This window comes from Scomber scombrus, chromosome 11, assembly GCF_963691925.1.
Source record: "Scomber scombrus chromosome 11, fScoSco1.1, whole genome shotgun sequence".
NCBI lineage: Eukaryota > Metazoa > Chordata > Actinopteri > Scombriformes > Scombridae > Scomber > Scomber scombrus.
In genome coordinates this window covers 8,305,217-8,319,187 of record NC_084980.1, presented here as the reverse complement: position 1 = coordinate 8,319,187, position 13,971 = coordinate 8,305,217, and the positions used below count along the sequence as shown (strand labels likewise).

At 40.2% G+C, this 13,971-nt stretch overlaps 1 protein-coding gene across 1 annotated transcript; it reads left to right on the top strand.

Moving 5' to 3' along the window:
* Positions 1 to 5,458: 5,458 nt before the first annotated feature.
* Positions 5,459 to 11,617, top strand: LOC133990579 (kidney mitochondrial carrier protein 1). Its single transcript, XM_062428934.1, has 9 exons — positions 5,459 to 5,563; positions 5,685 to 5,832; positions 6,172 to 6,266; positions 6,544 to 6,629; positions 7,547 to 7,642; positions 7,766 to 7,890; positions 8,437 to 8,560; positions 9,618 to 9,698; positions 10,288 to 11,617. The coding sequence occupies exons 1-9, from the start codon at positions 5,500 to 5,502 to the stop codon at positions 10,327 to 10,329; spliced, it is 861 nt and encodes a 286-aa protein (XP_062284918.1). The 5' UTR covers positions 5,459 to 5,499; the 3' UTR covers positions 10,330 to 11,617.
* Positions 11,618 to 13,971: the final 2,354 nt, after the last annotated feature.

Here is a 13,971-nt window from a genome sequence, read left to right as displayed (position 1 = left end):
TGTGCTCTAAACATGGGACTCAAATATTACAAAAAATATATTTCACAGTAATGTATTAATTACAAGTACACTATATTTCATTGTTAAAATATACTATTGAGTATTTCATGACAGCATAATGCTGATATACTTTCATCTATTCCCAATAAGTACACATTCATATGTACTTGAATCAAAATTTCAATGCATTTTAAATACATTTAAGTACATTATTTTTTTGACTTGGGTGTTGTTGCTTTATATGTACACATTGTCATATCTGTATTTCCCAGTTAGCCATACAGATACATCCTGTTCTCCTGCTTTCTGTGTCCACTCATTAAGTGGTGATTGATTGACCTATATGTAATATATGTGTCTATGTCTATCTTTATTCACCCGTGGTGGTGCCACCAGCTCAAGAGACTGTATTGTCAATAATCTGTGCAATAGGGCATAACATTGGAGGAATATTACACTTGTGTTGTCCTGACCTCTAGTGGCGAAGTGATAGCACTATAAACACACCAGATGAATCCTAAACTCCTAAACTATCAGACGTCTCTTCTGTTTTGAAATCATTTATCTGATTGGTCATATATTTTAGAATTTGAGTTTAATTTGATGGTTATTAGATCTTTTAAAAAAAAGATATAAAAACAGATTTTCTTTCAAACAATCTCACAAAAAGACTTCTGACACCGTCTACACATTCAGAAGTACACTTAAGACATATGAAATATTATTCTTACCTACAAACACTCAAAACTCAAATATTTCACTCCTTCATGTGTGACTTCCTTGCTTTTATGTTTTAGAGGGAGATTAGAGGCTTGGTCATCTGAAGATGTATTTAGTAAAAGCTCACTTCTCGTAAATATTAACCTTTTGACTATATACAGGTGACTGTCTTTCAATGTGGCCATTGGCTGGTGTTGATAAATGACGTCAATGCTTCTGTCAGGTATTCATACTTTTTATATGAGGTATATGAAGCAAAATGTTTTACTGGATTATTTGACTACTTCTCAATGCTGCAGTTTTTATTATTCTTTTGTTATTATTGTATATACTTGGTACTTGTATTACATGGTAATCACCACCTGTGCAATCACCCAGTGATAACATCACAATATCACCTAGAAGTAACATTGCAATGAAGGTCCTAGTAATAAAAACCAATTCAACATATCCTCTATATACCCTCCCGACATATACACACACACACGCACAATGTAAACATAAACATTATTACACATAGTAATACTATATTTGCACAAGCACAAAGGGACGCATTGGCAAAATGACACAATGGTTCAAAGGAATGATGACATATTGGTATAAAGACGCACTGTCCAGATGGATATATGGTCCAATGCACATTGGTATGATGATAATGTAATGACACATTGCACATGATATGACCCTCAACACATGGTGACTTATTTAATGATGCAGTAAAAAGGCATATTGGCGGACTAAGGAGAGAAGGACTACAATGGCTGAAATGTATTGGTGTTTAAATACAGAGTTAAAGAAGACTGAGCCCATCCAGTAGAGATGAAACTCTGCTCTCAGTGAGTCCACCTTTATCTTAATGACAGAGCTACAGCAGCCTTTGTTGACGACCTTCTCCAGCCTGCATTGCATGCATGGTCTGAATGACAGCAGCACTGAATAACAACATGACATTGAACACAATGGGCAAGCTGAACATGCACACACACACACACACACACACACACACACACACACACACACACACACACACCCGCGTGGCCCAGTGTTGTTGGTGCTTCCCAGGTTGTGGTCCCGGGCAGGCAGCCATCGACACATTACTGACCTGCTTCTGCATGATTATGTTGAGCATTTACAACACATGACAAAAACGGTGTTAAAGGTCGGTACCCTCAATATTCACCCTCACACTCACCTTGCACAGAGATGACTGACCATGACTGAAGCAGGATATGGCATTGCATAACACCGACTTGCATTACTAAACATATCATGTGTATCAAAGAGCAACAGTTCAATACGGTCAGACCCTGAAGATGAATCAACAACAGGATTGACCGTCTGTTACCGACTTGGATAACCTTCAACTTTTGGACATCTAATGTGGTACAAGGGACATATGAGCTCCATATGTTTTGTGACCTCTGACCTCTCTGTAGAATGGACAAGAGAGAAGAAAGATCTATTTTCTTTCTTGGTGCAGATGTTTGAGGTCTCATTTGTTCCTTCAAGATCTTAGTTGGTTGTGTTCTGGAGAGCTCATAAAACAGTAGACTAGGCAAACCAAATGCTAAGGTTCTGTTTACTAAAAAACAATGAGGAAAAATAATATGAGCTCTACCTTTTCCTGTAGCCCAGTTACTCAGGCAGAATAGTTAGATTGTTAAAAGAAGTTAAACCAAGATAGCTTAAATGCACATTTCTGTAGACTTTCTTTCAGGTACCAAATTGATTACTGTAAGTTAATCATTGTTGCATCAATTTCAAAGAGTCAGAGAGTGATATGTGTCTACACAGGAAGGAAAGTGATGAATTTTGAAATGGTCTGCTCTTTCCAATGTTCAAAGTTTTAGACGATGTGTTAATTGTTTTGTACTAGAGAGGAACATCACAGTCAGCACATAATATAGACTATATTATGTGTCATGTTCAGGTCATATTTACTATAAATATGAGTCCACATCAGCCTTCTGTAGACTAGTGATGATTATACACAGGATGTGAAGGACTTTGTGTACAGGGGGTGGCAGTCTAAAAATTACAAGATACATAAGAAATAAAAGTTGAATTGATGCAGTTATAATGAAAAAGCGAGGCATGAATTACTAAAACGCAGTAAAAACATTAAAGCAAAAAACTGAAAAATAACCAATTCACGAGAAAGCAATTCTGAAAAAGTGTGTTTTTAAGAGAGATTTAAAAGAAGACACCGAGCTAGCCTGCCTGATCTCCTCCAATAGGTCAATCCAGAGAGTGTGTCTGACCCAAAAGGCTCGCTCTCCTTTGGTCTTTAGCCTTGATCTGGGAATTACTAACAGACCTCTACAGGATTATCTCAGGCTGCATTCACGCTCGTAAGAGGTTAGTAAGTCAGTGACATACTTAGGGACCAACCCCAAATGTCCTTTAAAAGTAATAATTAAAATTGAATAAAATACAAAATGAAAAAATATATATATAAAATCAACCCTAATAGAATTATTTCATGGACTGGCAGCAGTCAGGGACAGGGTGTGCATTCATTTTTAGCTCTTGAGCTCTCCTTTCATTGGAGGCTTCAAGTTTCAACATCACTTATGTAAGCGGCATACTGGACCATGATTGGCCTCTAAACTAGATATCACACAATCATGCTCGTACACACTGTACCTCGAAGCCCCCCTGTGCTCAAAAGTTTGTTTTTCTTCTTCTTCTCTCCATTACATGTTTGACCTTCACATCGAATGATGAGCAGAGTTTGATAGTAGCAGGCTGTTCAGATTCACAGTCATCGGTATATCTCTAAGTATTTACATATATCTCAAAACATGTCTGGAGGGTATCTTTAAACTTAGATTTAGGGTGAGCACAGACTAGAGAAGCTTCAGCTGATGAATTTGAAAAAAGCTTTTAAGTGTCAAATTGTAAGCACATCATTCTGCATTATTATTGAATGAAGGGGAGAGTATGTGTTTGAGGCACTCTTTTTTTAATTTTTTATCTCAACACTGCTTGTAAACAGATCACTCAGAGTATTGCAGAGAATATTGCATTGGGCATTTCCACCACAGGAACTTTCCCAGGGGTAAAATGGCTCAAAGTTAGCAAAAATGTTGCCTATCAACAGTGGTCGAAAGTTACTAAGTAAATTTACTCAAGTACTGTATTTAAGTTTTACGGTACTTGTACTTTACTGGGATATTTCCATTTGATGCTACTTTATACTTTAAAGCGAAATATTGTACTTTCTTCTCCACTACATTTATTTGAAAGCTTTAGTTACTTTTCAGATGATTGTAAGTTTTATTTATATAGCACCTTTCAAAGACCCAAGGACTTAAAATACAGAAACTAAACAAAAACAAAATAAAACAACAACAACAAAACTAAGCAGAGAAGGAGGAAGAGAAATGTTCATGGAAAAGAAAAGTTTTTAAGTCAGATTTGAATGTAGAAAAGGAAGGGCAGTCACAGGGAGATTAAGGGAGATAATTCCAGAGCTTTAATAATGAATAATATAGCAAGCTTTTAAAATACAACACATTGTTAAAAATAAACCAGTGGTTTCTAACCTTTTTGTCTTTTGACATCTTACAAAAAGTAGTATGGAGTCAGGCTCACACTTCAGATGTCTATGAGTTGTTAACAGCTCCACCAAATAGTGACCCCCCCCCCCTCTCTAAACTAGTCACATGGTTTCATTTCAATTAATGTCCAAATGATCCAATATTTCAGCAAAAATCAAAGATAAAAGAAAATGTCTAAAAACTGAAAACATATTTGTTATCAAAACGTTGTTTTTTCTTCTTTCCTCTCCCATTAATCATCTCATGACCCCTCAGGTTTATCTGGTGACCCTTTGGAGGGGATTGACCCCTTGATTGGGAACCACTAGGCTAGATTAAACCAGCTAACTGTATATCAAATATTTGAAACTAGCTTTACCTCCAGCAGCTACAACAGTAGGCCTAATAAGCTGCTCTATCTCTGATTTTTTTTCAGTATTAATAATCTAATAATGTTATAGGCTATATAATAATATATCAGAGGGACCAAACCACTACTTTTACTGTAATACTTTAACTACATCACTCATAATACTTATGTAGGCCTACTTTTACTGTAATACTTCAACTACATCACTCATAATACTTATGTAGGCCTACTTTTACTGTAATACTTCAACTACATCATTCATAATACTTATGTAGGCCTACTTTTACTGTAATACTTTAACTACATCACTCATAATACTTATGTACTTTTACTGTAATACTTTAACTACATCAAGCTCATAATACTTATGTACTTTTACTGTAATACTTTAACTACATCAAGCTCATAATACTTATGTACTTTTACTGTAATACTTTAACTACATCAAGCTCATAATACTTATGTACTTTTACTGTAATACTTTAACTACATCACTCATAATACTTCTGTACTTTTACTTCTGTAGGATTTTTCTCTTACTCCTGATAGAGTATTTTTACATTGCTGTGTTGGTACTTTTACTTAAGTACAGGATGTGATCTTCCACCACTGCCTATTAAAGGATTTTTTTGTCTCCTATCTACCGACCATCGCGGTTGCCTAGCAACTGCTGGTGGGCGGGGAGCGAAGGGCGGAGCCTTCCTCCAAGACCGGCGGCGGCAGGGGGGAGGGACGAGGGGTTGGACTCCTTAAACGCCGGCTGTGATTGAAACGCGAGCCGCAGACTACTTCACGTTGTCTCCCTTTCTTCCGTGTATGCCCGGGAGATTTTTTCCACAGTAAGTCTATTTACACGGCGGGAGAAAAATGTCTAACGCCAACTGGAAACCGTTTGTTTTCGGCGGGCTAGCGTCTGTGACGGCGGAATGCGGTGAGTGGTATGTGGAGAAGCGGCGAGGAGGCCGAGTTGCTTGGATTACTGTTAATCATTTAAATCTCGTCTGTGTGTTGCAGCCTTATTAATCGTGCGTGTGTCGTGCTCTTTGTTGCAGGCACCTTCCCAATCGATTTAGCCAAGACGCGGCTTCAAGTTCAGGGCCAGGTGGGCGACAGTAAATACCGTGAGATCCGGTACAGAGGCATGCTCCATGCATTATCCAGGGTGGGCAAAGAGGAGGGGCTCCGAGCTCTCTATTCAGGGTCAGTATGGTGGATGTCTCTGTATGTCTTCCTAACTGTGTGTTGGACCTACTGTCTCATTATAATAACACTGCACCTCACATTTCCTCTTTCATGCACACTTCCTATTTATGCAAAAAAACAGCTGCCCTACTTATGTTTCCTGCAGTCCTTCTACTAAAAGACAGCTGCATCTGTCTGATCTGCCTCTTAATCTTGTATTGCTTTCCTACTGTGCTAACATTTATTTAGGGACTTTTCTAAAGGTTTTATTATGAGGGCTTTGGATGTGTCAGGACCCAGCCTACTGAAGCGTTGTGGTATAGGATGATAGAAATAAACTTGACTTCACTTTTACAGAATAGCTCCTGCCATGCTGCGTCAGGCATCCTATGGGACCATTAAAATTGGCACATACCAGAGCTTAAAGCGACTGCTGGTTGATAGACCAGAAGGTGAGTCCCAGTTTCTCTCTCCCCCCCTCTCTCTCACACACACGCACTTAAACACACAGTATTTCCAGTAGTTCATCGTCACTCATTCACACATGCACATTCCTCTTAAAGGTCACAGGAGAGGCAACAGATTTGAATGAGACCTGTTTGTCATTTTATTCGTACAGAGAGCTCTTTTTTTTGCTACTGTGCTTCTATAAAACCGGTTGATGTGTGGGTATCAAATGCTGCTTGTTCATTTACAGTCTGCCTCCCACTCCCACTTCTCCTCTTTCAGATGAGACATTGCTGACTAATGTGGCGTGCGGTGTCCTGTCTGGAGTCGTCTCTTCTTCCATCGCCAACCCTACTGATGTGCTGAAGGTAGCTGACACAAAAATTGTGTTTGACCTACTTTTTTTTTTCTTCCTCGTGTCCTGTGTTAAATCTCTATGCAGCTGATCACAAAAGCAGTAGAGCAGGTTTGACTGATGCCTTGGAGCGACTGCGCAGCAGAAAAACATCTCCCATTCTTTGAGTTTTGTTTTTAAGTACATACAGCTGCAACTACTTATGCAGCCATGTGAAACACTCCATAGGCCCATATTTATTTAAGCACATGAAGGATTTATAGCCGTTTTTTAGATGAATCAGTAGGTGTCCTCTTTTGGTAGCTTGCCTATCGGAGTGAAGGGCATCTCAGTGCTATCAAGACCCCACTACTGGATTATTTATAGACCGCTGCCCCCCAAGGCTTAACATAGTGTCCTGTAAATGATATGGGTGCATAAATATCATGCATGTGCGGTCACACTTATGTGTACTCATAACATTTTGCCCAGTTTCTTCTCGTCACGCTCTATTAGGCGCAATGACCTCCTTTTCTTACAGTGTATACATTTGTCAAGGGTTAACAAACTAGCAGACACGGCAGCAGGTTCGGAACATTGCGTTTTCGTCACGATCTGTTCCAGCTGAGACTGCCAAGTCACCGTGAAGCCAGGCGGCAAACCGGGACTGATCTCTAAACAGCAGCCATTATAAATAAAAACAAGTCAAGTTAAGTCAAGCCAAGACAAGTCAAGCCCTGGCTGAAGAAAGTTCCTGGAAACAAGAGTAGAGAAAATACTTGACACATCTCACCAAAAATCCCCCACCAACTTTTTTTTTTTTGACTTTGCATTCCGATGGGGGCCCGACCAATACGCCCCTGTGCTTGGCTCAGTGAACATTGGTTGAGTTTGTGTTTATTGTCTAAAAAAAGTTTGACTTTGTGGACAACTTTCTCTTTGTTCTCCCAGATTCGCATGCAGGCTCAGGGAAATGTGATCCAGGGCAGTATGATGGGCAACTTCATCAACATCTACCAACAGGAGGGAACAAGAGGACTGTGGAAGGTACACACAGCTGGATAAATGCTTTTATGTGTACAGATTAATGACTGCTACTGTATGTCAGGGGGTTTCAGGTAGCAGAGAAATTGATTTTTTTTTTTTTATGTTGCTTTCTCTTTCTGTCAGGGCGTCTCTCTAACGGCTCAGCGGGCGGCGATCGTGGTCGGGGTCGAGCTGCCGGTCTACGACATCACCAAGAAGCATCTGATCTTGTCGGGTCACATGGGGGACACCGTGTACACACACTTCTTGTAAGTTTGGCAGATGCCTGCGGATCCCCCTGCCAATTCTCATTTGATGTTATCGCTGGCAGGATATAGCTTGTCATGGAAAAATAGACTTTAATACCATACAGTGGATTGAACTTCGATACTTCAAACACATTTCAAATTACGAGACTGTAATTGATTATAAATAAATCCCGATTTTTAGTAGTAGTACTATTCTTATTCCTATTCTTCACATCTGAAAACTGGAAGCAAAATTACAAATCTTAGTATGCTCACTACTTAGTCCTTTTTTACATTTTTCTTTGCCACTCACACTCAGCATGAACAGCCAGGTACTGTGCTCTATTTCAGACATTACTCAACAAACAAGCATCTCAAAATACACTGTAATTTCTCTCTATCTAAGCAAGGTTGCAGTTGACATCAGCTCTCCTCACTGTGTGTATTTATAGTGGTGAATGTGGGTATTTGCGCATTCCATTTGTACTTGGAGTTATTTTCTTTTCCTGTCCGGAGAAAATCGCACTTGCTGCAAACAACTACAGCTGTGCCTTGTGGTCTCAACAGGTCCAGCTTCGTATGTGGCCTGGCGGGGGCTTTGGCCTCCAACCCGGTGGACGTCGTCCGGACGCGCATGATGAACCAGAGAGGAGTAGCTTTGTACCAGGGAACATTAGACTGTCTACTGCAGGTCAGTCAAAAATCCTGAGAGGAAACAGGTGGTGTTTTGTAGATGACACCATTAAAGGAGCAATCCAACAAATATGCAAATGAAGATCAGTGTAGTCATCATGGGGACTCCTGTTCAGCCTGTGAGCAGCTGTAGCAACAGTTGTGTAATGTCTTTTGTGGCTTTAAAGGGAGCAAGTTGTAAAAATAGCACACAGTGAAAAACAAACACATGCCATTGGTTGCATTTTGGGAAATATAGGATCCAGAGATTTTGGAGCTTGACTAAAGACAGAGGTCCAACAAGACACATTGTGACCCGATTACTCAAACCACTTGCAGAGGTGGTATGGGACGCATCTGTCCACATATCCTTTTGATAGTGTAAACTCTAATGTGTCCTGATGTGTCCCCTGCAAGGACGTAACAGGAAAATATGTCACCAATGCAGGACGTGGCGGTTGTTTTGGTAAAAGCATGGCAACAGTTGAAAGAATGGAGAGGAGCACAGATGTACTTGGTTGGAGTAATCTGAACAGTTGGAATAGCTCGTACATGTATATTAGTTCTCGAAACATCAACAAGCGCTCAGCTAGAGACACATAATAAATACAGGTGTGAACACCAAAGTGTCTCAGCTGTCCAGCAATGTGATCGGAACACCTGAGACGCATGTTAATGTGAGGTATAAACAGGGTCTAAGATATCTCGCTTCGATTTTTCTTTTTTAAATCTGTCTCATGTGAGTCCTCCAACTTTATGGAAGTACAGCAATAAATCAATCACTTTTCTCTACAAACACCTGTGCCAGCATTTTGACATTTTAAAGCTGCATCAAAATTCATACTTGATATTTGACCATCACCAGTCTGTTGCCATGAAGTTTGTTTGATTTTTTTTTTGCCTCCCATGATGGTAAATATTTAAAATTGTGTAGTAATGTTAAGTATCTAGTTCAAACCTTAATATTTCCATGATTTCCCCAGTCCTAGTTAAAAACTGCCCAGAGACGACTTTCAGATGATTATCAAAGGATTAGAAAATAAAATGAGTTTTAAACATGTTTGTTTTCTTTTCAGACGTGGCGCTCCGAGGGCTTCATGGCCCTCTACAAGGGTTTCTTCCCCAACTGGCTCCGCCTGGGACCATGGAACATCATTGTATCCTTTAATCATCTCATTAGTGCACCGCTCTGTTTACATACATCCTCTGTGATGCAACATGTTTTCAGCTGGAGAAATCGGCGGGTAAAAGTTGTAAATTCTGTTATGCATTAGTTACGTGTTTAGTGTTCATTTGGAGCCATGCTTCAGTGGAGGACAGCTTATAGCTTAATGCTAGCTAATTCTGTTATATTGTTATATAACCTACTGACTCAGTTCTCCACTCCCCCCTGCTTACAGAGAACGTAAGGGGCCCTTGATTGGGGGGGAGAGGGATACAGAGTGGGGGAGAGAACTTTGATAGCCTTTCTGTGAAGGCCAAGCTCTGATTAAAGATAATAAATTCAGGGAATGTGAAATTAGAAAGTCACAGAGGGGAGAGAGGGGCTGGAAGATCCCCATTTAGCTCCAACCAAGCCTAAAAACGCAACAAGATTATTGAATAGTTGAGTTACAGCAGAGCAGACTGGGGTAATAAATAACAGCAACAAGGAAGGCTTTGAGCTGAAGTACAGAAAGCCAAAATATCCCTCGCAACAACAATTTCCACCCCTCTCTCGCCTGCATTCCTTTACTCTGTGTCCAGTTCTTCCTCACGTACGAGCAGCTGAAGATGATCGATGTGTGATGGGCAGAATCGGAGCGAAGAAGAGACGAGTATGAGCAAGTGCTCCGAGACGAGCAGAAAGGACCAAAAATCGGGAATGGCTGGATTGGGATGGAACCTTAATGGAACCAGTGAATGGGGGTTTGATGTAGACCCACGTTCAGGGCGGCATGAGAATTTGTCTGCTCCCCGTTGGGGCTACACGCCTCTTTAAAGCCTGTGGCAAGCGTGGAAGCAACTAAAAGACTCACACAAACACTCGTACCTGTTTTAAGCTCATCCAATTTCTACATTTAAGCTTAAGCTTTCATTTCAATTTGATACTGACTCCACTTATTTATTGATTTAACTACCTGTAATTCAGGATGTTGCACTCCTACTCTGTTAATTGTTCATAAATACTTTTTTTCCCAATCAGAAGCTGCTTTAAAATGGCTTTTAAGTCATGAGAAAAAAACACATTTCAGTCTTCTACACTTAAAAGTGGCCTCCAAACTGAGTGCCTTAGTTTGTGATACAGGCTGTGTACGCCTGAGTCGGATAGCAGCTGACAATCACAGTGATCATTCCCTTTAGAAAAAGATTTAAAAAATGTTTGTGTGCATGAGTCAACAAACTTGGACGAGGATCTGGTGGGTTTTTTTGTTTTGTTGTTTTATATATTTCTAAATTGAGCGATGGATGTGTGCAAAGGTGAAATTATTATTTATTCTAAGAGTCCCCCTGGAGTATTTACTGAGTTAGAGCCAAGAATATATCATGGTGTACTGTGATAATTAACAGTTATATAAACAGCCTGTGGGTGCTCAGACAGGATACACACACACACACACCACATGCTCCTATGTGGTGGGACTAGTGGTCCCTCATGCCAGCAAGTGCAGACAGTTAATATATCTCCGGGCAGCTGGGGGTTGATGCTGCGCTCCCTGGGTTCATGGGTTATGATATAAAAACTGAAACATTATGTAAGCCCACGAAGTACGTTCATCTCAACCCCCCCACCCTTTTTAGGTTTAGACCACCGCGGCAGATTAGGGTATCTGAGGTGTGTCATTTGACGATGTTTATTGCTTGAAAGCTCTAAAACCACTGCACATGATCCACCGTTAACTCCAGGTATATTTTCATGTACTGTATTTGCACGCAGTATGCTTTCTGTGAGCTGTGCTTTCATTGGAAACAATGAATATTTTGCTGGCTGTTACGTGTGAGCTGCTTTTGCTGCCAAAGTGTAAGCCGGTGTCATTTTGTCATACTTTTTTTGGATGTTGATGTAAATGCTGCTGTAGTTCTCTCTATAATTAAAAATAAGAGCAAGAGAATCCTATGCTGTGTGTTGGTGTTTTTCATAGTGTTAGCCACAGTGTGGCGCTGTGTAGCTACCTTCTTTCTTATATACAGTCTATGGTAGCTACACTCCTCCAGAATGTGACCCAATTGACTCCAGTAGCTGTTTGAGTCTTCTTAAATTCCCAGACCTCAACTTTTGAGGCCACAAATCTAGAACAGTCATGTTGTTTCTGAGGGATTGCCTGGTTTCTTTCAAACACACATGTTCGTGCAGCTTCCCACAAATAGTGACTCATGAATTATTCAGAGAAGAGTCTAAGATGTAATTTTTCGTCTTGTTTCTGTGGGTAAATTCCCAGTTTTCCACTCATCAGAACTGTTTTGAGGAGATGATGGGCACTCGAGGGAATGAAGTGGGAAATGTTGCGGTGAACTTCAGTCTCTGTGTGCCTTGTTCTTTTATTTAAAGAGCGTTACCATGAGACTTATTACTTGTGTGAAAACTTGTATCTGCTTCATCTAAGCCACCGTGAGTTGCACTGCTGCGCTGTCGGTGTGACAAGTCGGATGCATTAAATAAATCAATAACTCCAAACAATGCCACAGAGCGTGAAAGGTCTTGTCTGTTGTTTCTGGTTTATTTTCTGGGTTAAACATGTGTACAGTATATACATATAGATCTGCCGTGCAAAACCTGATGATATTTATGTCAAATTAAGGCACAAAAACATCCCACACTACCCATAAGGCCAGCTGAAAGAGGGAATAAGAATAATGTATAGCTTGTGCCAGGAGTTGGCATCTATAAATTGGCATTATAGCCTGCCTGGCATCACGTCCCTGGCACAGTCCTCTACAAGCTGGACAAGTATAGCCACGAGGGATTCCGGCAGTCACAGACATGCTGCATTATGGGTATTATTTGCTGCCTGGCCCAAGGGTGCAGGAGGGCTGGCTCTTTTGTGTTCCAGGGATCAGAGCAAGCTTTTGTGTCAGAGGGATAAGGCTCCGCTCTGCTCCAAACACCCTGCCCTTTCTCTCCCTCTTTTTTTTGTTTGTTCTTTCTGTCGTTTCTCAGATGAAAATGCTGCATGCTGCAACACACGAGTGAATAAATGTACGGACGGATGGAAATGTAGACAAGGAGACAGATCTATCATAGTCTGTTGATCCATTTGGAGCGAGGGCTGCGCTGCTTCTGGGCTGCGCAGTGCTGACAGACAGAAAAAAAATCACAGGCCTATTGCCATTTCTTTTTGCTCAATATTGCAGTTGAGATATGGCCTGAAATACAACAGAACATATTTTCTTTCTCAGCTTTGAAAGATGTTCAAAAAGAGTTCTTAGTTTTGAGTAAAATGAATGATTTCCTCCCCTGAAAATACATTTTTCCCATTGTTTACAGGCCAAGGATTCTGCATAACATCAAAATCAAATACCTCGCTTAGGAAGCTGTCAGAAACATCTAGCATATCCCTGAGAAAAAAAGTGCTGCTTTCTGCAATTTGAAACTTGTGCCTGTAGTAAATATTGTGATGAATTGTATGTCTGGCCTGTGAACAACAAGCTGACAACGTCAGGATTTCAAACGAGGTGAGGCAATAGATCCTGCAAAGATGTCAAATGATGCTTTAGGAACTTTTTTTCCGCAAAACAACAGAGGAGGAGATAAGACATAACAGAAAATCCCTGCAGGAATATTAAGGAATATGACAGTAATGCCTATAGGGAATGATAAAATATAATAAAGTATGGTGAGATCACTGTTTAAGGAAAAGTGCAACATTTTGAGAAATGTGCTTTCTTTTGAAAAAGTTAGATGAGAAAATTGATACAAATGCTAAATATGTAGCTGGAGCCAGAAGCCAGTTAGCTTAGGTTAGCATAAAAACTGCAAACGGTTTAAGACATACAAAAGCCAAAGTACAAAAACACCAATTTGCTTTTTTATAGAGTCTCCACCAGTTTACCTGCTCTATTCCTGGCCCACAAATAGTCAAACATTATATTAAAGCATAGAAGTGAGCTTTAAAGGTGCTACTCGTTATATTTTTGTTAACTCTGGACAAAGCCAGGCTAGCAGTTCACCCCTTTTCCCAGTCTCTGTGCTAAGCTAAGCGAAATAGCTGCTAGCTTCAGCTTCAAATCATACAGTAGCTACACGTGTGGTATCTCATATAACTCTCTGCAAGAAAGCGAATCAGCCGATTTTACAAAATGTCAAAGTATTCCTTTAAGTCCCTGTTGAGAAACCACAGAGACACTGTGATTCCCTGTTGCTGCGCTGCTGCACTTTTGCACTGCCAGCTGTCAATCATCATTAACAAGAGACAAGTTGAGGAAGGTGCCTCCAGTTCTTGTCACACCAAT

Coding starts and splice junctions, on each gene's coding strand:
- LOC133990579 (XM_062428934.1), top strand. CDS start 5,500: ATGTCTAACGCCAACTGGAAACCGTTTGTTTTCGGCGGGCTAGCGTCT. Junction 6,267..6,543: donor GCTGGTTGATAGACCAGAAG/GTGAGTCCCAGT, acceptor CTCCTCTTTCAG/ATGAGACATTGCTGACTAAT. Junction 7,643..7,765: donor GAACAAGAGGACTGTGGAAG/GTACACACAGCT, acceptor TCTTTCTGTCAG/GGCGTCTCTCTAACGGCTCA.